The following is a 25,092-nucleotide window of genomic DNA, read 5'->3' on the forward strand; positions in this document are numbered from 1 at the left end:
TTCTTTACATTATTGCCCTTCTCCAAACATTAAGATAAGAGTGTTTGGGTATGAACAGATATTTGGATTTTACAGACACACCTAATCAATTTTTTAAATCATAAATTCACATTTTGCTGTGTTACTTAAAATAAAAACAGGCTACGATATGCTGTAATTTTCTACAGGTTAATACATACTATGGATTTTGTTATCAGAGACTGCCCCCTATAGACATTTACATGTCCCAGCCTAAGGGATCCACAAAAGGACAAAAGAAACTGGAGGTAGGGGCGGGGTAGAAAGATGTCGTTCAAAGGGTACAAAGTTATAGTAGCTATGGAGGCTAAAAAAGACTAGAGATCTAACATAGAGCACGGGGACTACAGTTAATAATATCATAATGTATACTGGAAATCTGCTAAGACAGATTTTAGGTGCTCGTAACACAAAAGAAGGTTAACTAGGTGAGATGATGAATATGTTAATTTGCTTATCATGTACAGAATAGCTTGACTATAGTACTCATTTCACTATGTATTAATACATGTATATCAAAACATGTTGCCCATGTTAAGTATATAATTTTTAATATTAAAAAAATAATTTTTTAAGAGTAGAGATCACCAGAGCATCAATCTCCCCACTCAATCCTAACAGCGAATTCCTGAGGAAAAGCCACTCTTAACCAAAGTTTTTACTCTACGGCTCATTTTTACAATGAAACCAATCCATCTTGACATTTATCAACTGTCATTTTCCTTGAGTTTTTCTTAGAAATACCTCTCCCTTTCTTCTTCCCTCTCTTATTCTCTCTTGTGCATGCACACACACGAAAGAATAGGAAGATACACTTGGAAAGAAATTTCAGAAAAAGACACTTTACTTCTGGAGTAGAACTGTGAAAGTGGAGCTTCACTTTACACTTCCTAGATGTCAGAACTGTTGACATTTTTAAAGACAATTTATGACTTTTATAAGTAAACAAATTTCTAGAAATAAAAGCTTTAATGGACAATATAGGAGAATCTTTACAACCTTGAGATATGAAGGAATTTCTTTAAAAAGAAAAAACAGCTATTAACGATAATAAAACGAAACCAATACCTATTTATCAAGAGAAGGCATAAAGCGAAAAAAGTTACAAACTGGGGAAAAAGATTTGCAACACATATAAATGACTAAAAATATTTTAAAATATTTTTAAAAAGAAAACGCAATAGAAAAACAAGCAAAGACTAGAACAGGCACTTCATTAAAAGAGAAAAGCTATCAGCTACTCAATAGGTATGTCCGGATTTGTTTTATTTCAATTATTCTACATACGCTACAATATTCTTTTGTATAATCATTACTTAACAGTTTTTTAAACATACTTTTTTTAAATTTATAAAAAAGAAACAAAGTTGATCTCTGTAAATAAAGCCAGTACCTTTAACATCAGGCCTAATGTATGATAGCAGATTAAGCTCCCCTGGTTTCTCAAGCAGTGTCCTGGCTGCTCCTTCTAAGCCCAACTGTCTTGCTCTCTGGGCTTTGGTCCCTTTGCTCCCAGTTTTATATGGAGCAGACTAGAAAATAAAGGCAGAAAACATATGATTCAGTTTTAAAAAACAAAAGTTAAAGCTAGGATACAAAATTAGAAGACATGCTGAGAATGCTAAAAGAATCCTTTTCTCAATCCTTGTTTCTTCCTTCAGAGATGAATTAATACTAACTAGAAAATGCTTACTGTATGAAGATGGTATGTGCCTTATTTCATTCTTTATATTTTTCCATATGCTAAATTAGTTGTTTGGTTTCACTCACCTTAAAAACTCATTGCCTGGATTGCAGTCCTCAACTCAAGCAAGCACCTTTAAAAGTATTCTACACACAATTCTTAATCCACACACCCCTCAATCTACCACCATCTGTCTTCTCTTGACTTGCTAGAAGATAACACAAAATCCATGATCTCCTTGCAAGTGATAACACAAAAAATCCATGATGATCTCCTAATTACCAAATATATTAAGTCCTTATTTTGTCAAACTTCTCTGCTACATGTAACTACTGATCATGACCTCCATCTAAAACTCTCTTCCCTGCTATTCCAGGGCATCATCATCTCCTGATTCTCCTCATACTTGCCTATTTTTTTCACATCTCCTTAAGCTCTCTAACCCTCTACCCACACTTTAAAAGGTGGTATCTTCCAGTGGTGCTTATCCTGACCTGCTGACAAATCCACCTTGAGTGAGTCCTTCTATTCTCATGGTTTCATATTCCAACTACAGACTGAAGACGTACGTATGGAGGTCTCTAGTTCAGCAGTCTCCGATAAGCTTCACATTTGTATAATCTACTGTCCTTCCCTACTTGACTGGAAATTCCTTGAGACAAAGACCATGTATTTATTCATCTTTGTACACCCAAGTGCCTAGCACCAAAAAAGCACTCTATAAATATTTGTTAAATAAAAAATAAATATTTTTTTGCATTAAATAATGGTGGCCAATGATGTTAGCTTTTTATTTCTTAGTCTTCCTTAACCATAAGAAGACCCAAATTGTAATATAGTCAGGTATTACATTAAAAGGTAAAAAGGGTTCCTTACCACATGTTCTAGTTCTTCAAATGTTTTACAATTCAGCAAGGCTTTTAACAAGCACTCTGACATCTTCCCTTCCTTCTTAATTTTCTGGATTGTATTATGAACTTTCTTTACAACGGCCCTGAAAAGAGAAACTTTTGTAATATACAAGACCTATGTCAAAACCTTCTTTTTAAGACTACTTCAAACTTACAGAAAAGTTGCAGGTAAAGTAAAATAAACTTTATTCTCTCTGATCTGTTTGAGAATAAGTTAACAGCCCCACAGCCCGACACTTTAATGTGATTCGTATATATACAAATCTTCTCCTGCATAACCACAAAATAACCATCAATATCAGGTAATTAATACTAATATTAATTACCATCTAATCTGCAGACCTCATTCAAGTTTTACCAATTGTCCCAATAATATCCTGCATGGTGAATTCAGTTAAGAATTATGGGTTACATGTAGTTGCCATGCACCTACAGTCTCGTTCAAGCTAAAACAATATTTCATTCTCTCCTTGATTTTCTTCTTGATAAGGCCTTGATATTTTTGAATGCTACAGGACAGTTATTTTGTAGAATGTCCTGCAGCTTAGGTTTCTCTGATGTTTCCTCACAATTAAATACAGAAGGAGCATCTTTGACAGAAATATAGAAGTCATACTGTGTTCTTCTCACTACACCTTATTAGGTGGCAAATGATTTTGATTTGTCCCATTACTGATTAACTATGATCATTTCATCAAGGTAGTATCTGTGAGTTTCTCCACAACACAGGTACTCTTTATTCCTCTTGTAATTATAAGTATTTTGTGGAGAGGTACTTTGAGACTACATAATTATCCCATTCCTCATCAAACTCTGAATTTCTTATTTTACTTAGTGCTTACAAACCATTGCTATCATTTATCTTAATGTTCAAATTGTTCCAGATTTGGCCAGAAGTAGCCCCTTTAAGGTAGCTTCTGTGTCCTTCTGACATGTCCCTGTCATTGTGCAACCACTTCCTTATTCTCTGACATACAATATTTCAGGTGCATCTTCTAGTTTCCCTGCCCCAGGAATCAGGAGAATGACACTTAGAAAGCAAGTTATGGGTACTAGGTATGCTCATTGCTACTGGAGTATCACTGCTCAGGATGAGCAACCTACCACCCACAACTGGTTTCCAAATACCATTCCCCACTAAAAAGAACCAAGATTCCATCTAGAAAAGCTGATTCCAGGAATCAATTTACAGGGATCACTAAACAAGTTAGGACAAAAGGAAGGCTGGGCACAGTAGTTCCCCCACTTTACAACAGGTTTTCACTGTAAATATACAATCCTATTGTTACAGGATGATGCTTCTCATCCTATTGTATTACCTCCTATTTATAGGCGCTCCCTAACAATGGTATTGCTAAAATGACAGGCAAAAGTTAGAAATAATATGATTTATTCAAAATGACCGATGGAAAAGAAAATTAAATCTACTTATAAATTTAAAAAAAAAAAAAAAAAACTAAAGGCAGAAGGCTGTAAACTAAAGAGACGAATATGTAGTCCTTAGATTACAACCTGTATGTCTTCCATAGTCAGGGTAGCCCAAGATTGTTTTCAAGGGCTAAAGCCTACCAAGGTCATTTTAACAAAAAGCCAATTCCTTTTGTCCTATTAGCCTGCATATAAGGAAGAAGAGAGTTATCTTTAGAGAAAAATACAAAAAAACTTTTCTTACTATCCAGAATCATATTCTTTAATTCACTTTTCAACAGTGAATTTAAAAATATTTTTTACCTTGCAACCCAGGATACACACATACATATGCTGCATAATTGAAACATTTCATGAAACAATATTTACCTTTACCACATAAATGTACTCCTATATTTTCTATTCACTATTTCATTTTTTTAAATGGCATGACTTATTAAGCTGGTTTTACTTCTCATCTAGGGTAGCAATTAACAGATTGAAAACCAATACTCTAGTTATAGAAAATGCTGAGCCTAAGAAAAAATAGAACCTGGGAACAAAAAGCGGTTTATGAGTTCTGCTGCAGCAGACCTAAACGTACCTGCCCAGCAGCTCTGAATGAACAATGGAGCTCACAGCTCAGCACTTGAGCCCCTAAAAAGGACAGACTGTCTCCTCAAGCAGCTCCCTGACCCCTGTACATCCAAAGAGTCACCTTATAAAGGAGATATCAGACTGACATTTGACGGGTATCCTTCTGGGACAAAGATAGCAGAAGAAGAAACTGGTAGCAACCCTTACTGTTCTGCAGCTGCTGCAGGCGATCCCCAGGCAAGCAGGGCCGGGAGTGGACCTCAGCAGTCCTACAGCAGGGGGGCCAGACTGTTAGAAGGAAAACTAAGAAACAGAAATAACTTCATCATCAACAAACAGAACGTCCACTCAGAGACCCAATCTGAAAGTCAGCAATCTGAAACTCAGCAACTACAAAGAAGACAGGTAGATAAATCCATAAAGATGGGAAGAAACCAGCGCAAAAAGGATGAAAACACCCAAAACCAGAACACCTCTCCTCCTACATGGGATCACAACTCCTCACCAGCAAGGGAACAAGGTTGGAGGGAGAATGAGTGTAATGAAATGACAGAATCAGACTTCAGAAGGTGGGAAGTAAGAAACTTCTGTGAACTAAAAGAACATATTCTAACCCAATGCAAAGAAACTAAGAACCTTGAAAAAAGATTTGACAAAATGCTAATGAGGATGGACAAAATAGAAAGGAATATAAGTGAATTGATGGAGCTGAAAAACTCAACACGAGAACTTCGCGAAGCATGCACAAGTTTCAACAGCCGAACTGACCAAGCAGAAGAAAGGATATCAGAGGTTGAAGACCAACTTAATGAAATAAAACAAGAAGGCATGATTAGAGAAAAAAGGGTAAAAAGGAACGAACAAAGTCTCCAAGAAATGTGAGACTATGTGAAAAGACCTAATCTACGTTTGACAGGCGTACCTGAATGTGACGAAGGGAATGAATCCAAGCTGGAAAATACTCTTCAGGATATTATCCAGGAAAACTTCCCCAATCTAGCAAGGCAGGCCAATATTCAAGTCCAGGAAATACAGAGAACACCACAAAGATATTTGTCAAGAAGAGCAACCCCAAGGCACATAATCCTCAGATTCACCAGGGTTGAAATGAAGGAGAAAATACTAAGGGCAGCCAGAAAGAAAGGTCGGGTTACCCACAAAGGGAAGCCCATCAGACTCACAGCAGATATCGCAGCAGAAACCCTACAGGCCAGAAGAGAGTGGGGGCCAATATTCAACATCCTTAAAGAAAAGAACTTTTAACACAGAATCTCATATCCAGCCAAACTAAGCTTCATAAGCGAAGGAAAAATAAAATCCATTGCGAACAAGCAAGTACTCAGAGATTTCATCACCACCAGGCCAGCTTTACAAGAGCTCCTGAAAGAGGCTCTACACATATAAAGGAACAAACAGTACCAACCACTCAAAAAACACGCCAAATGGTAAAGAGCATCAACACAATGAAGAATCTGCATCAACTAATGGGCAAAACAGCCAGCTAGCACCAAAATGGCAGTATCAAATTCACACATAACAATATTAACCCTAAATGTAAATGGGCTAAATGCCCCAATCAAAAGACACAGACTGGCAAATTGGATAAAAAGCCAAAACCCATCGGTGTGCTGTATCCAGGAAACCCATCTCACATGCAAGGATACACAAAGGCTCAAAATAAAGGGATGGAGGAAGATTGACCAAGCAAATAGAGAGCAAAAAAAAAGCAGGAATTGCAATTCTCATCTCTGATAAAATAGACTTTAAAGCAATAAAAGAAAAGAGAGAATAACCAAATTGATGCAATAAAAATGATAAAGGGGATATCATCACAGATTCCACAGAAATTCAAACCATCGTCAGAGATTGTTACATACAACTCTATGCACATAAACTAGTAAACCTGGAAGAAATGGACAAATTCCTGGACACTTGCCTCCTCCCAAGCCTAAACCAGGAAGAAGCCGAAACCCTGAACAGAACCATAACAAGGTCTGAAGTTGAGGCAGCAATTAAGAACCTACCACCCAAAAAGAGCCCAGGTCCAGACGGGTTCACAGCCGAATTCTACCAGACACACAAAGAGGAGCTGGTACCATTCCTTCTGAAACTATTCCAAACAATCCAAAAAGAGGGAATCCTTCCCAAATCATTTTATGAAACCAACATCATCCTGATACCAAAACCTGGCAGAGACTCAACAAGAAAAGAAAACTTCAGGCCAATATCCATGATGCACACAGACGCAAAAATCTTCAATAAAATACTGGCAAGCCGATTGCAACGGCACATCAAAAAGCTTATCCACTATGATCAAGTAGGATTCATCCCAGGGATGCAAGGCTGGTTCAACATATACAAGTCTATAAACGTAATTCACCACATAAACAGAACCAAAGACAAAAATCACATGATTATCTCAATTGATGCAGAGAAGGCCTTTGACAAAATTCAACAGCCCTTTATGCTAAAAACTCTCATATAAGCTAGGTATTGATGGAACGTATCTCAAAATAATAAAAGCTATTTACGACAAACCCACAGCCAATATCATACTGAATGGGCAAAAACTGGAAGCATTCCCTTTGAAATCTGGCACTAGACAAGGATGCCCTCTCTCACCACTCCTATTCAATATAGTACTGGAAGTTATAGCCAGAGCAATCAGGCAAGAAAAAGAAATAAAGGGTATTCAAATAGGAAAGGAGGAAGTCAAATTGTCTCTATTTGCAGACGACATGATTGTAAATCTAGAAGACCCCATCATCTCAGCCCAAAATCTCCTTAAACTGATAAGCAACTTCAGCAAAGTCTCAGGATACAAAATCAATATGCAAAAATCACAAGCATTCCTATACACCAATAACAGACTTAAAGAGAGCCAAATCAAGAACAAACTGCCATTCACAATTGCCATAAAGAGAATAAAATACCTAGGAATACAACTAACAAGAAATGTAAAGGACCTCTTCAAGGAGAACTACAAGCTACTGCTCAACGAAATAAGAGAGGACACAAGCAGATGGAGAAACATTCCATGTTCATGGTTAGGAAGAATCAATGTCATGAAAATGGCCATACTGCCCAAAGTAATTTACAGATTCAATGCTATCCCCATCAAGCTACCAATGACCTTCTTCACAGAACCGGAAAAAAACACCTTAAACTTCATATGGAACCAAAAGAGAGCCCGCATAGCCAAGTCAATTCTAAGCAAAAAAAACAAAGCGGGAGGCATCACACTACCGGACTTCAAACTATACTACAAGGCTACAGTAATCAAAACAGCATGGTACTGGTACCAAAACAGGGATATAGACCAATGGAATAGAACAGAGGCCTCGGAGGCAACACAACATATCTACAACCATCTGATCTTTGACAAACCTGACAAAAACAAGCAATGGGGAAAGGATTCCTGTTTAATAAATGGTATTGGGAAAACTGGCTAGCCATGTGCAGAAAGCAGAAACCGGACCCCTACCTGACAACTTACACTAAAAGTAACCCCAGATGGATTAAAGACTTAAACATAAGACCTAACACCATAAAAACTCTAGAATAAAATCTAGGCAAAACCATTCAGGGTATAGGCATAGGCAAGGACTTCATGACCAAAACACCAAAAGCATTGTCAACAAAAGTCAAAATAGACAAACAGGACATAATCAAACTTCACAGCTTCTGCACAGAAAAAGAAACGGTCATTAGAGTGAATCGGCAACCAATAGAATGGGACAAAATTTTTGCAGTTTACCCATCTGACAAAGGGCTGATATCCAGAATTTACAAAGAACTAAAACAGATTTACAAGAAAAAAAACAAACAAGCCCATTCAAAAGTGGGCAAAGGATATGAACAAATACTTTACAAAGGAAGACATACATGAGGCCAACAAACATATGAAGAAATGCTCATCATCGCTGGTCATCAGAGAAATGCAAATCAAAACTGCATTGAGGTACCATCTTACGCCAGTTAGAATGGCAATCATTAAAAAATCTGGAGACAACAGATGCTGGGGAGGATGTGGAGAAACAGGAACACTTTTACACTGTTGGTGGGAGTGTAAATTAATTCAACCATTGTGGAAGACAGTGTGGCGATTCCTCAAGGACCTAGAAATAGAAATTCCATTTGGACCCAGCAATCCCATTACTGGGTATATATCCAAAGGATTATAAATCATTCTATTATAAGGACACATGCACACGAATGTTCATTGCAACACTGTTTACAATAGCAAAGACCTGGAACCAACCCAAATGCCCATCGATGATAGACTGGACAGGGAAAATGTGGCACATATACACCATGGAATATTATGCAGCCATCGAAAACGATGAATTTGTGTCCTTTGTAGGGACATGGATGAAACTGGAAAGCATCATTCTCAGCAAACTGACACAAGAACAGAAGATCAAACACCGAATGTTCTCACTCATAGGCGGGTGTTGAACAATGAGAACACGTGGACACAGGGAGAGGAGCACTACACACTTGGGTCTGTTGGGGGGAAATAGGGGAGGGACAGCGGGGGGTGGGGAGTTGGGGAGAGATAGCATGGGGAGAAATGCCAGATACAGGTGATGGGGAGGAAGGCAGCAAATCACACTGCCACGTGTGTACCTATGCAACAATTTTGCATGTTCTTCACATGTACCCCAAAACCTAAAATGCAATAAAATAAATTAAAAAAAAAAAAAGAAAAGAAAAAATAGAGATCGTGTCTCATTACCCAAAAGAAACCTCTGTATTATAGAAAAAGGTCTCTTAAGTTCCAGTCAATGGCCCCCCACTTACTTCAAGGAATATTCATTCCTCTACTAATATTCAATGTATTCACCTATTCATAGAAACCCAGAAAATGAAACTCTTTTGTAGAAGTTTAAAAAAAAAAAAAAAAAAAAAGATAATATTCTTGATATAAAGCTCCTATCTGTACCCCATACAACCAAATATTAGACTACCTTCTAATTTTTTAAGTAAGCTTTTCTTGCTTGGGATGCTTTCTCCAATGTCAAATCCAAAACCCTCAGACTTTCTTAATTACCTGCTTTCAACCAAATAGAAAGCTAACTTCAGAATTTGCAAACTGCTGGCCTTCTAGGTGTGGTCAAGAGTGGTTTTGCTTGGCCCAGAAATTTATTACATAATAACCCAAATTACCAGCTTTCAGAAATAGGAAGACCCAGCAAACTGGGCAGACAACCCTGCGTAACGATAATCTACTGGAGATGAGCAGGCGTTGCCACCCTTAGGATTTGCAATCCCCAATTCTTATCCCCGATGCTTGATTATCCTGGCCTGGCTCTGGAAGATTGGCATCCGAGACTATTTGATTAACAAGTCATTTATACTTGCACACTGTCTAATTGATTCTGCCTCTCAGTGAATTATAACTTTCCACATACTAGCATTTTAATTCTCCTGGCACTAAAAGAACTTCAACAAAAGAGGCAGAAAAGTTAGTGAGATGCCAGTTCCCCAAAAATAACAGAAAGCTTATCAAGCTTGTTATAAAAATTACCCTTAATACTTTTCAAATGGCTTCACAGAATGATATCCAATTTTAATCAGATCTTTTTGGTACACTTGAAGAATGTAAACATAACACAGTGCCTGTAGGGGACATGCCATAAATGCATAAGCAGTGAAGTTTTAATAAACCCTATCGAATAATATAGTCAGTCTTACAGTCTTTGTACACGTATTTCTGAGTTATTAACAGTGAGTCCAGAGGCATAATTTTTTAAAAAAGGGACTTTCCATTCTGTAACCATACAAAACTTAACAATCCACTATTGTTAAATTACCATAACCATTAAAAGTATGGTACAAGGCCAGGCGTAGTAGCTCAAGCCTGTAATCCTAGCACTTTGGGAGGCCGAAGTGGGCAGATTACTTAAGGCCAAGAGTTCAAAACTAGCCTGGCCAACATGGCAAAACCCTGTCTCTACTAAAAATACAAAATTAGCTCGGTGTGGTGGTGCATGCCTGTAATCCCAGCTACTCAGGAGGCTAAGGCAGGAGAGTCACCTGAGCCTGGGATGTGGAGATTATAGTGAGCTGAGATTGTACCACTGCACTTCAGCCCAGGTGACACAGCAAGACTCCGTCTCAAAAAAAAAAAAAGTATGAAAAAAAGAAATACACATATTTTCTACCAAACTCTATACTGCCGAAGAACTCTCTACTTAGGAACTTTATGAAATTTAAAGGACAGTTTTATGCGAGCAATTAAAGATTTAGACTAAAATGTACTGTCTGAGTTTCTTGCTGGCAGTCCTAATTTTGCCATTCTGCCCAATAATTCCTATAAAAGAAGAAGACAGTCAAACTCTGAGGCGCACACTTTCACTGCAAATGACCTTTCTGCTAATACATGCTCAAGCTATGCATAAACACGCCAGCAGAGGGACTCCATACAACCCCTAAATAAGTACAGTAGAGCTAACTTTCTCTGTCAGAAGAGGACTATATCCAGGTTACAATAATTCAAGGAAACAAAATGTTGAAATTGTCAAATATACTGTCATTCACTTTCCCACTGTTCCTCACTGGCCTTTTTCCATTACACTAGGCTCATCCTTTCCTAGGTTTCTTACCGTAGTTCTTCTAGGGTTTGTTGAACTTCTCTCAAAGAATCAGCATCAAGGTTATTAATCAGCTCTTTTCGATAACGTATAATGAAGGGAATTGTGTTATCATCATTAAAGAGACGAATGGCGTTGGCACAAACCCAAGGTTCAACATTAGTTCTTTCAGATAAAACCTGCAAATTAAAGATACTTAGTGATTTAAAATACTGAAAATTAAACATCTATATTATCATGTATAATTTAAAATACAGTATCAAACAATGTTCTCCACTGACTTAGAAACTACTTGCTAGTTTTTTAAAAAAAGAAAGTCATATAAAATACATGTATGCACTGACAATCATAATGGTAAAATAGTCATTTCACAAATTCAATAAAATCCAATCAAAACCATTGGATTCAAATTCCAGTGTTCAACGAGGGCACTTTTTAATGATGTAATGATATACTTTTCATCTCTCAGATTGATAGCAAAGCAAGGAGTTAGTAACTGACTGTGTCACCAGGAGAACAAGGAAAAGCCATTTTTAGTCATTGCTAGTGAGCAATTTGGCAATATCTATCAAAATTTACAATGCATAAATAAACTCTTTGGCCCAGCAGCAATTCTAATAATAATTTTTTTAGAAAGAACTGTTCCTAGCATAGTAAAAGTCAGCAAAAACCTAACTTTACAATGGGGGAACTGGAAAATATGTTATGTCCATACAAAATACCATGCAACCATTTAAGAATCTGAGGCAGTTCTATCTGAACTAATATGAAGTAATTCACAAGATCTGGAAATAGAACGGTAATTGGTTGGCTAAGGGTTAGAGCTGGAAGACCCTTCCATATCTTTTGAATTTTGCATCATGCACAAATACAACATATTCAAACTAATTAATTACTTTTTAATTTTTTTACTATTTTGAGATACTGTCTCACTCTTTCACCCAGGCTAGAGTGCAGTAGCACGATTGTGATTCAACGCAACCTTGAACTTGCATGCTCAAGTGATCCTCCAGCCTCAGCCTCCAAACAGTTGGGACTACAGGCGACACCATCACACCTGGCTAATTTTTTTTTTTTTTTTTTTTTTTTTTAGTAGAGATGAGGTCTTACTATGCTGCCCATCCTGGTCTCAAATACCTGGGCTCAAGTGATCCTCCTGTCTCGGCCTCCCAAACTGCTGGGATTACTGGCGTGAACCACCAAATCAGGCAATTAATTATTTTTAAAAATATTTGTTTTAAAATATTTATTTATTTAAAATATTCACTATTTCAAATATTTAAAATAAATATTTTAAATATTCACTATTTTATTTTAAAACAAATAAATTTTTATTTAAACATAATTATTTTAAATATTTTTAAACAATTAAATATTTTAAAACATTAAAATATTTAAAATTATTATTTTAAATATTAAAATTTATATTAATTATATTAAAATACTCATTTTATTTACAATAATATTAAAAGATTATTTATTAATTATTTAATAAGGTAATTATTTTTAAGTCTATAGGTCTTAGCAAAACATACATGTAAGCAGAAAAGTTTAGAAAAGTCAGCCTGGAAAAGAGAAAGAATAAAATGCAATTTTTGTAGTTTCCCAAAACCTAAGTGGCTCTTTCAAAGTAAAGAACAAAAGGAGTAACAGGGAAAAATTACTAAAGAATTATCATAAACAACTGATTACCAAAATCAAGTCCAGATAAATAACAGATTGAATTTCAAGACTATATAGGAAATAAACTCCAGAGACTGTAGAGGATATCTCACTCTCGGGGCATCTTAAATCCTGAGGTCTACATCTTATCACCCACTCTGATGGATTAAGGCCAATTCTGATAAGAACGCCAGTTTCACATCTCTATCCCTGACTCTCTTCAGTGTGACCTCCACACTCAGTCAATTATTTGACATATTCTCTTAGAAATCTAATAGGCATCTCAAACCTCGCATTCGCAAAGTTATCTTCTTCTCATACTTATTTCTCCTCTAGTTTTACCCATATTATGCAATTCAAATGGCAGTTCAACCCAGAAAACTAAAAGTCTAACTATTCCAACTCCTTCAACTCTTAAATCCAATCCATCTTAAGAATGAGTCAACTTGAACTGCAAAATATTTCCTTACTCTATCACTGTTTTTCATTTCTTCTGCTGCACATCCCAGTCTAGTTCTAGCCTGGACTAATGAAATAGGCTTTAACTGTTCTCCCCATATCCACTCCAAGTCTCATCTATTCCAGTATACACAAAGCAACAAGAGTGTTATTTTCAAAATGTATATGGATATTGACCTGGTCACTGATTTCCCATTGCATTTGGAATCCAATCTCCTCACCATGACCCAAAAGACATCAGCCTCTCTCCAAACTCATCTTATCCAGTCTTTCTCTAGATCATTAGAAACCAGCCCAATAGCCTTCTCTCAGTTCCTAGAACAAGCCCAGTTGCTTTGCACTTAAGAGGCCTTCCTGAGGCTCCTCCCTCTTTAGAAATGCTCCTGTTGCTTGTTATCTCCCCTGACCCTCACAAAATCAACTCATTTGTATTTTCTCCCTCAAACCTGTATCTTTTCCTGTTTCCTATTCTAGTCCACATCACATCATCTACCACAGAAACCACAGAGGATATTGTGGTTATCTCCCTTAATATTGTGGCCACCTCTCCATTATACAGCAGCTATGTGGCTTGACAGCACTTGACTCTAACTTCAGCTCCACAGCATTTGGCTCAGGTAACCAGCTGTTTTGAGAATTAACAGCTTGAATGCTCCATTGCCCTGGCCAGGGAGATTAGCCCAATCAGCATGAAGCTCAAGATTTAGGCTGGAACTCTGGACTCAGGTATAATTGGACGCAGGTCTCCAATTTCTTCCCCTGAAGAAATACAGTTTGTAGAGGTAGAAATTCAAAGTTGTAGCCATTTTATTGTTATGAGGATGGTGGTGCTTAGAGGATAGCAGAGAGACCGTTTCAGTTAACTGACCGAAATTTTCCTGTTACATAGGCCAATAAATCTCCTTTATTGCTTAAACTGGTTTGAGATAGTTTTCTCTTATTGTAACCAAAGCATTCTAATCAATGACCTAAGCATCACGCGTATTTTCTATCATATCCATCTACTCTGTCTCCAAGGAGGCAAACAGAACTTCTAAAATGTCTGTTCTGTCCCCGCTCAAGCTCTCTTTCCACTAGTAGCATCTTTCATCTGAACCCATAGCAGGTTTTTATTGTTGTCTATGCCTCCCACCCATCCTAACTGTATTACTACATATTATATTTCTAAAATACCTTATTTTTTCATTTTCTTTGTTTGAACTTAAGCTCCAATGACTATTATCTACCTATGGGTAAAGATGCAACTACTTCCCTCTTGAGAGGCCTTCATAAGGCTGCTCATGAAGGGAAGATAAAAATATTAGTATAAATAAGTACAAATAAAACAGCATGTGCCAGGCACTAAGTGGTACCATGTTTTTAAAGAAGAGAAAGAGCTCCCTGAGGTAATCAAGGAAGGCCTGCTACAGGGATAGCATTTTGGTTGAGCCTTGAAAGATAGGCAAGATTCTGAAAGACAGAGATGACAGGTGGAAATGACAGGAATGCTCATCATTTTGCAACTGTGTGATTTTTAGAGCAATCCATGGGCTCCCACTACCCAACAGCTCAGCTATTGTCGAATAAAAGAAACCTAGGACAGCTAAGACTCCAGACCCTCATCTGGATGGTAGCAGGTCCTAACAAATCTAAATGGCATCATGTATGTTAAGGAAGTGTACACTGCTGCTTATGCAAATTTGATCCTTGAAATTAAGGCTAACAAAACTACATACAAGCAGTCTTCATTTTGGGGCCTCCAAATCACCAAATTTTTCTATATTGATTCAGTTGAACATTTATTTTAGCTCATATTATATGCCAATAACCAAACCAAGCCAATGATAATCAAGATGTAAAAAAATCAAGTCCCTCTTCCCAAGGAGCTAACAAGCTAACAAAAGCAGACAGGCATGTAAATAGTTGATATACGGTATGGTTCATACTCTGACAGAAGTGTATATACATTGTTTTAAGACCACAGGAAAGGTGGAGACATCAGATTGCTCAGCAAAATGGCAGCATCCCAAAAACCACTTCCCAACTCAGAGGCAAGGAGTACTCAGATTCTCAGAGAATAGACTTTCAGCTGTCAAAAATCACTTCAAAAAAGGAAAAAGAGGGAAAAAAACTGCCTGAAATTAAAAGGAAAATCTAGCCTAGAATTTTCAAAAATTTTCTAAGAAGTCAAAAGGCCATAAAATAGTTCTTAGGCCTTTAAATGACATAACTTGCTTCTAGTCACTATTCCCACAACACAACAAAGGGCATTACTGCTACTGGCTTACAAATAAAACTTTTCTTTCCTTGCTTTTCTTCTGTCACTCACCCTCTGGCAGCTGGGTACCTCTCCTCATCATACACTTTTCCCTCCTCATTCCACTGAGCAAGTAATCTTGCCTTTCTCTTGGTGTGTATTTTCTAAAAGGCTTTGTTTAGCTCCTATTTTAGTGACATTACACAACCCATTAGTGAACCCAGGTAATCATCCCTCACAAAACACTGAAAATCCAGGTTAACGAATCAGAACAAATTTTCCCTGTAGTAAGACATATAATTCTGGCATCTCAGGTTGGAATTCTTATAGAATTTCCTTTCAAAAATTGCTAGGCCTTGTTGTAGTACATTAATTACAACATTATATTAAGGGTTAAACAGATGTACGAACAGCCACTGACCTAATCACCTACACTGCTTTTATAGGAAAATACAGTCCAAGTTCAAAACAAAAACTTAACAATGAACTTGTGGGGGCCCAACCAGTTGGTACAATCTGTCTATACAGTGTATGTTCACTACAACACCATGGCAAAGGCCTACTAAGGCCACACATCTTAGATATAACACAAAACAGTATATCCGAGAAAGGAACAAGTCGGTGAGCCTCCAGAAATCACTGGCAAAACTGAAGCAAGAATTGAAAACCCCCAGCTCTTCCCTTAGATAGTACAATCCCTATGCTAGTCAAAAAGAAAGCACTCAAACCAACTAAAGTGACAGAAAAAGGCTGCACATACCTGTACTATGTCCCAATTCATTTCCACCTCCTCTTTAGTATTATTGGCATTTGCTGGAAACTTGACAGGCTGCCCCTGAGGACATGTTTCAGTCTTCATTTTCTTTAAAGGGGACTGACCAAATGTAAAGTCATCTTCATTCTCTTCCTTCTTGCAGGTACCTCCCCATACAGTGCTTGTGGATGGTGTCTCTGAACTATTACTCTCACCCTCTACGTTGGTGGCTTTGCTGGTTTCTTCATCAGCTTTCAGCTTTTTGGTCCTCTGAGCTGAATGTGCCTGTGCCGAACATTTCCGTTTTCTCTTGGCTGTTTTCGGAGTCTCTACAGTATCCAATTTATTTTTTCTGTCTTCCAAAGCAGTATCAGCAATAGCCACAGAGTTATTCTATCAAACCACAAAGAGAACACGTGAGAATTAGAAGATAAAAAGCAATTTCCCAGGAATATTACTCACAAATAAAAATAAACAAACTACTGAGACACACAATACCTTGGAAGAATCTCAAGGAAATTATGTTGAGTAGGGAAAAAAGCCAATCTCAAAGTCACATACTATATGAATACATTTATATAATATTCCTGAACAGATTAGAGTTTGCCAAGGGTCACAGAAGATCGGGGGAGGTGGATGTGGCTATAAAAGGGCAACACTAGGCATCCTTGTGGTGATGAAAATGTTCTGTCATGGTAAATACACAAATCTACATGTGTGATAAAATTGCATAGAATCAAATACATACATAAAAATTCTCATGAATGAATACAAATAAAACTGGAGAAATCTAAATAAGATCAGTGGATTTAATCAATATCAGTATCTTGGTTGTGACATCTTACTATAGATTTGTAAGATGTTACCCATTCAGGACACATGAATAAAGAGTACATGGAATTCCTCTATTATTTCTTGCCACTGCATGTCAATTATTTAGAAATAAGCAGTTTAACTTTTGAAAATGAGTAAAGAATAGGCCTATACATGCCAGAAAACCAAGATTAAAGCTTGCTATCAAAGTCAACCACTTAGCAGAAAGAAAAGTAACACTCATTCACTCACACAACAGGCTACATATGGCAACAATTTCTGCAAGAGTAGAAGACAGAACACAGAATGACAGCAGGCTAATGTCAGGCATTTTTCTTTAACAAGAGTCCACACTACAGCCCACACAGGTGTCTAGGGACTACTCTCTGCACTTTCACTGCCCCCAATCCAAGTGACAGCTCAGGTGTGAAGAAATGAGACTTGGCACCCACCTTGGCACTGGGGATAGCGTGAATAAGATAAAGACCCTACCCCTCAGCTAGCCTGTTCTCCATTACCTAAGTGATGCAGATGGCACAAATACAAACAATTCCGAAGCTAAATTTCAGTCAAAATCCTATCTTCTCTTCTATCAAGTCTTTTTTCCAGAATCATTATTAAAATATCTAGAACTACAATAAAGAGCACCTCCACCCCAATGCCAACCTACCACCACCACCACCATCTGAACTTGAAAACAATAAACATTAGAGAGCCCTCTGAGTATTAAATTTTTTGCCCAAAACAGAATAGATCAGAGCAGAGATATAAAGATAAAATAACTCCCAGGCCTGTAAGAGTTGATAATCTAATCAAATGAACTGACATGCCTAAAGAAAGTGTCAATCAGAAAAGGTGTTGTTAGCCACTGAGGAATAGAAAAAGAACTGTAGAAAGCAAATATGATCAGCATTCTTTTAAGTAATACAAGAAAGAAGGGAAAGTCTCACAATCAAATTTTGACTATTTTCACCCCAACAGTGAGAGAGCCCTGCTGAGATGGATACTTCATACTGTCTTAGTTTCAAGCTATTAAAACATTCAATTGTCATTGTGACAAGCACAGTGCCTATACCACAGTAGACAGTCAATAAACTCATATGAATAGATTTATCTCATCATCCTATTCTGAGTCCATGCTCATCAAGTAAACTTCTTATTACTATTTAATTCCCTACTTAGATTAGCCTCCAAGGAGAAAAAAATGCTGGCCATAAGAATTTCAAGTCCTTAAGATTATTTTTTTAAACCATTAATTATTAAACCAGCGCTCTGGTTGTATTTATCTCTCTTGTCAACACAGCTAATGTAAACACTCAAGAGAGATATATCAGTTCCCAAAATGCTGATGAAATCATGTTCCTCCCTTAGAAACTGAGTTCCATCACTTACTATCTGAACACTGTGAGCAAGTCACTTAATGTCTCTTTCTTCAGTTTTCTCATCTATAAAATCAAAATAAAAGCACCTGCCTCAGTGGTTATTACAAAGATTAAGTAAGATCATTTAAATGAAACGTTGAGCACATTGTGTGGCTAATGGTAAGCACTCGACTATTTGCTAATGCCACCGTCATTACCAGCACTACCACACCCAGACCAACTACTAGGAGAGGGAAAAAGAAACAAAGAAACACAGTAAAGACCCAAAAATTAAGACCCATGGTAGGGGATGAGACTGTTGGAAGTTTTTGTCATTTACATGCTTTGTCCTACTCTGTATAATGAGAAAGTAATATCACTAATCAGGAAGACACTACTGAGTTCCTTCTATCCAGCTACACCACCTACCAGCTCCTCCTTAACAACAGCTTCTGAGCCATCACTGATCTGTGGGGTATTCTTCTTTACCCGAGGCATCCTCTTTGGTTTGGATTCCTTGGGGGCGAGCTGTTTACGGCTTCTGGAAACTTTCTTTTGGGGCTCCCAGGAACTATCTTCCTTGTCATCTTCTTCAGAGGCAGATGATCTAGAAGCAAATCAACAGAATAATTTCCAGGAAAAATAAAAGCAAATGTCAAAGGTAAAAAATAGATGCATGATTCTTGAAAAAATGATAAAGTAGGAAGTCTTTAACATAAAATGCAGTGATTGAGTACAAGCTGTGAATAGTTACTGCTAAGAATTGAACCAACAGAGTTGATGACAGACCAGTGTAAAAATACCCCAATATGTTGTAAATCACACCTCTGTCTCTCCATTCTCTTCTCACCTAACTCACAAACATATACACACATTCATTCAAGACACAGAAAATCATTTATTACTTTAAGTAATTTACTGGGTCATGTCAAACCATAGTCAATGTGAACTTTTCAATTTTTTTTTTTTTAGCTTTTCAATTTTAACAGTGAAAAGCACTTAAATAAGTTCCCAACTACTAATCAAATTCATTTAAGTTGTATTAAGTTATTCAAATCAATGAAAAGATTGAGAAATGGCTCTAGGAAACATCCTAAATTACATTAAAAGCCAGCACCAAGACCCTTCCAACTTCTTTAATTAACCCTTTTTTCCTTTCACAGAATGGATTTCTTCCCTGATTAGATTCGATCAGGCATGACTATAGTACTTTTCTAACAACCAAGAATCAAACTCACAGCAAGAGCAGAGAAAAAGCAGCCATGGGAATGCTGTTAAAGGACCGTCTTGCTCCTGCCAACCCAGTTAATTCCATTTCTACTCTAATGTAAAAGGTATTAGTGAGACCTCCTTCACTGAGATGAGTGAACAGAGATGTCTGGGTTTTTTAATGTTAAGTTCTTCCTGGGGGCAAAAGCCTCATGGGATGACTTCTTAACTAAATTATACTCTAGAAGAGAATAATTATGATAGGTCAAACTACTGGTGTTCTCTTCAGAGTGAGTGCCACTAAGCCTGATAAGCAAAAACAAAAAATCAAACAAAAATCAGGACTCATCAGAGTAACATAACAGCAGCGGAACTGAAAGAAACTATGATTAGAAAACGAATAAACTAGAAAACTAGGGTTCCACTCCTCATACTATCATCAAACTGAGCAGGATGACTTCTTCCCACCTCAGTCTCATCACCTATCAAGCAGGACTACTGCCCAACCTTATTTCACAGAGGTATATTGCCGAGATTAAAGGCTCCTTAGTTATGAAGAAAACACAAGCACAGATACTGTTGTGTCAAACATGAAGCAGTTCTAAGGCAGCTAGTCAACTTTCTTTCCCAATCACGTGGGCTCTCAGGAGCACCTGGCATTCACCCTCAGAGCTCATCCCTTATACACAGCAACCCCGCCCCTTGGTTTTCATACTACTTCTTGGCAGCTTCTCCTTAGTCCCTTTGATTCCTTCTCTTCTCCCTAACCTCTAAATGTTGGAATCCCTCAAAGCTTAGTCCTCAGCCCTCCCCTCCCTCTAGCATCTCTTGCAAGCTGATCTTATCTTTTCTCAATATAGGAATCTCTATTTTATTTTTATTTATTTATTTAGAGACAAAGTCTCCCTCTGTCACCCAGGCTGGAGAGCAGTGGTGTGATCTCAGCTCACTGCAACCTCCACCTCCTGGACTCAAGTGATTCTCATGGCTCAGCCTCCCAAGTAGCTGGGACTATAGGCACGTGCCACCACACCTGGCTAATTTTTTTATTTTTAGTAGAGACAGGTTTCACTATGTTGGCCAGGCTAGTCTTGAACTCCTGGCCTCAAGTGATCTGCCCAACTTGGCCTCCCAAAGCACTGGGATTATAGGTATGAGCCATCACGCCCAGCTGGGAATCTCAATTTTATATGGTATCTCCAAATTGACCTTCCCCCTGAGCTCAACACTTGTATATCCACTTTCACCTGAATGTCCAGAAATCACATCAAACTTACCAAGTCCAAAACAGAATTCCTGATTCCACCATTCTCACACCTGCTCCTCTTCCAGTCTTTCCAAAATGTCTGTCATCCCTTCATACCCCAAATCTAATCTATCACCACATCCTGTCCACTCTACCTTCAAAATATATCCCAAATTAGACCATTTCTCATCACTTTAACATCTAGAATCCTATGCTTCCACAATAATCTCCTTAACTCAAATTCCCCCTACTTCCAATCTTGCCCCTCTCTATCTATTCTCCACCAAGAAAGCAGAATACTTTACAAATACAAGCCAGATCATGTAACATCCCTGCCCAAAACCCTCCAGTGGCTTCCCAACACACTTCAAATAAAATTCTAATACCAGGGGAGATCAAGTTGGAGATACTGCATAAAACTGAGATTTCTATATTGAGCCATTGGACAAAAGCAGCTACCAAGGAGGAACGGGAAGAGAAGGGAAGGAGGAATAGGGAGGAGGGCTTACAATTAAGCCTTGAGGGATCCCAACATTTAGAGGTTGGTGAGAAGTCAAAGTGACTAAGGAGAAGGATCTAAGCCTATTAGATCCAGATCCTATGCATTAGAATCTCAATTCTTACCACTCCCTGCCTCATGCCTCTAGACTGGCCACACTGGTCTTCTTGTTGTTCCCTGAACAGAGCAAACTTATTCCTGCCTCAGGGTCTTTGCACTTGCTGCTTTCTCTATTTGGAACACCCACCCCCAAGATCTTTGCAAGTTGCAACCACAAATCTCATCTAGATCCCTTGTCACATCTTCCAAAGTAACTTTCTGACTACTCTACCCAAAATGTCCCCTGAATGCAACCACTCCCTATCCTCTCTATCCCTTGCCCTGTTTTATTTTTCTCTCTAGTACTTATTACTATAAATATTATCAGTCATTTATCTAACAAATATCTTCAGAGCACCTAATATGACATTCTAAAGCAGAAATTCTCAACTGGGGATGTCTAGCAATGTCTGGAGACATTTTTAATTGTTATAACTGGGCAGGGAGCTATTGGCACCTACTGGGTAGAGGCCAAGGATGCCACTAAAAATCCTACAAGGCAAAAGATAGTCCCACAACAAAGAATTATCTTGCACACAATATCAGTAGTACAGAGGTTGAAAAATCCTGCTCTAAAGCAATATAAAAACTCTGTGCTCTCATGGAGCTTACCTTCTAGTTGTAAATACTATGTTATATATTTAGCTGGTTGCTTTCTCTCTCCTTTCAATACTTTATTAGCAACAACAGACAGAACCTGGAACATAGCATGAGTTCAACAAATATTTTTTGCATGAATGAATAAAAAACACTATTTTCCACCCACATCAGTTAAGGAGTTAGAAAGTCACAGAATACATTACTCCTTATTAAAATATTCCTCATTCCCCTACCCACATATTAAACCAGTATGCTTACAGCTCAGAGAATGAAGAAAATTCATCTTTTGATACCACACCCTGGACCTGTAATTTTGCTCTTCTTGGCAGTGATGACATCTAGAAGAAACAGAACATGAAATCAGCAACACTTGAATATTCTTTTCACTTTGTTTGGCTACAAAATAATGGGTCATTCAAAGCTAACACTTTATAGGAAAAAAATAAAAACAATGATGTTTATTCACAAGCCCAAACACCAGCTTCCCCTGCTATGTAGCTACCAATTAAAAGAGTAGCTGGCCGGGTGCGGTGGCTCACGCCTGTAATACCAGCACTTTGGGGGACTGAGGCGAGTGGATCACTTGAGGTCAGGAATTCAAGACCAGCCTGGCCAACATGGTAAAACCAGTATCTACTAAAAATACAAAAATTAGCCAGGCATGGTGGTGGGTGCCTATAATCCCAGCTACTTGAGAGGCTGAGGCAGGAGAATCACTTGAACTCAGGAAGCAGAGGTTGCAGTAAACTGAGATTACACCACTGAACTTCAGCCCGGGCGACAAAGCAAGACTCTGTCTCAAAAAACAAAAAAGAGTAGCTAACAGCATTCCAATGGTTTAAAAGCCTTAAGAGTATGGGCCATCTTTTGAAAAATATAAACTCCTACAGGGTGACAATTCTTCATTTTTTAAGAATTGTGTACTTAAGTATTCTGCAAGTGTTATTTGATGGTAATACTATCTGCAGTCACTTATAAAGTCCTTTATTAAACTATATCTCAAAGACAGAAACTTTTTTTTCCTGTTCTCACTCTCGCGTGCTCTCTTATCTTTTTTTTTTTTTGAGACGGAGTTTCACTCTTGTTGCCCAGACTGGGGTGCAATGGTGCGATCTCAGCTCACTGCAACCTCCACCTCCCAGGTTCAAGAGATTCTACTGCCTCAGCCTCCCAAGTGGCTGCATTTACAGGCATGCGCCACCACACTCAGCTAATTTTGTAATTTTAGTAGAGACGGGGTTTCTCCATGTGGGTCAGGTTAGTCTCAAACTCCCAATCTCAGGTGATCCGCCTGCCTCGGCCTCCCAAAGTGCTGGGATTACAGGTATGAGCCGCCATGCCCAGCCTATTCTATATATTCTTTTTTTTTTTTTTTTTTTTTTTTTTTTTATAGAGACGAGGTTTCACCTTGTTGGTCAGAGGGGTTTCGAACTTCTGACCTCAGGTGATCCACCCACCTCAGCCTCCCAAAGTGCTGGAATTACAGTCATGAGCCACCACACCCAGCCTCTATATTCTTAATGCATCAAGTAGAGTTCTCTCTACAAAGTTGGCAATGAAATAAATGATGCTGACTGAATAAGCAGCCAAGTTATTCTTAAAACAAGATAACCATTTCCTTATAATAAAAGCTCATCAAACTTAAATAAAATGATTAACCACTATGTGACTAACAACATTTACCAAAGTCAAAGGCCAAGCTCTAAAAAAAGTTAAGACAAATAACCAGAGACATCACACAATATAGGAAAGTAAATAAAATTACTTTAGTTGTTAAGATTCATTACCTAAAGAACGTATGCCAAACCATTAGGACTGCACAAGACTCTGACATGTTTGGAAACTTCCAAACAAGTTTCTGACCCAGTCATTTGTTATAATGCCTCTGGTTCTAACATCTACTTAGAACAGGAAGTAATCTCTCATGGAAATACTAAAGGGGTTGTCACAAAAGGGAATATGTTCTCCCAGCAGCTATAACTCAACACGGTCCAGTAAGAGCACAACAGTTGGGCAGAATAGTGCTCAGAGGGAACCAACCGAACAACAAGAAAGCAGCCTGCAGGAAGTAGACGGGATAATCTCCCATCTTTCCCTTAACTCTCTTTTTGGCATGTTAGGTTATACAGGTCATCTTTTCTCAAATGAGTACTTCTAGACATTGATCATGAAAGAACAGGTAATTGTGATTTTTATATCATGTGTATCTTATCACAACAAAATAAGAATGGAGGAAGTGCATGACAAGGGTGACATTTCAAATTAGGACTGGGCAAAAAGGAATTATTCAATAAATAGTATTGAGACAACTAGCTATTCCTCTAGAAGAAAAAAGAAGTTTAATTCCTACTTCCACATCATGAACAAAAATTTATTCCCCAATAACTAATAGTTTAAAATGCACAAAATAAAACTACAAAAGAACTGTAAGAAACAAAGGTGATTCTTTTCACACTCTTGAGTAGAGGTGGGGAAATAAAGACTTTACTAAACGTGACTCCTCAAAATTCCAAAACCAAAAAGACTAACAGATTGCACCACGTAAAAATAAAAATCCCAAGGGAGTAGTGGGAGCCTGAGACCCCAAACCCTGGAGTATTCTCTAGAAAATAAATAAATACGTAAATTCACATGACGCAGTAGTTGATACCTTTGGAACTGAAAAGGGGTCAGAGGTGTGTAAACTGACAAAGGAATATCTCTAAGTGTCCCACCTCACTTCATGCTTTTAGGCAACTGCCCCAGGAAAAACTCTCTTAAGTTTATTCTCTGGAGAAGGTATTAATAAAGCAGTCTCCAGACTGTGGGCATGAGAACCATACAGATTCAATGCTAAAGGCAGAGAACCCCAGTCTTCTCCCACTAAGTTCCCAAAATACTGCCCTCTAGGGAGGAGAATGCAAAGGCTTTTCTCTGGAGAATCTAACCAGTCCAAGAGTAA

General features: G+C 37.9%; 1 protein-coding gene across 1 annotated transcript in view; it reads right to left on the reverse strand.

Annotated features, from left to right (window-relative positions):
• Nucleotides 1-25,092, reverse strand: part of SRBD1 (S1 RNA binding domain 1) — a 222,713-nt gene that overhangs the window by 194,470 nt on the left and 3,151 nt on the right. The window contains exons 2-7 of the mRNA XM_032239455.1: nucleotides 22,410-22,489; nucleotides 18,928-19,105; nucleotides 16,331-16,717; nucleotides 11,226-11,392; nucleotides 2,579-2,696; nucleotides 1,412-1,550 (exon numbers count right to left, since the gene is read on the reverse strand). Of these exons, the coding sequence (XP_032095346.1) occupies nucleotides 1,412-1,550; nucleotides 2,579-2,696; nucleotides 11,226-11,392; nucleotides 16,331-16,717; nucleotides 18,928-19,105; nucleotides 22,410-22,489 (1,069 nt within the window). The remainder of the gene's footprint in view (nucleotides 1-1,411; nucleotides 1,551-2,578; nucleotides 2,697-11,225; nucleotides 11,393-16,330; nucleotides 16,718-18,927; nucleotides 19,106-22,409; nucleotides 22,490-25,092) is intronic.

Source organism: Sapajus apella, unplaced genomic scaffold (assembly GCF_009761245.1).
Source record: "Sapajus apella isolate SASKATOON/1434 unplaced genomic scaffold, GSC_monkey_1.0 scaffold44, whole genome shotgun sequence".
In the NCBI taxonomy this organism is placed as follows: Eukaryota; Metazoa; Chordata; class Mammalia; order Primates; family Cebidae; genus Sapajus; species Sapajus apella.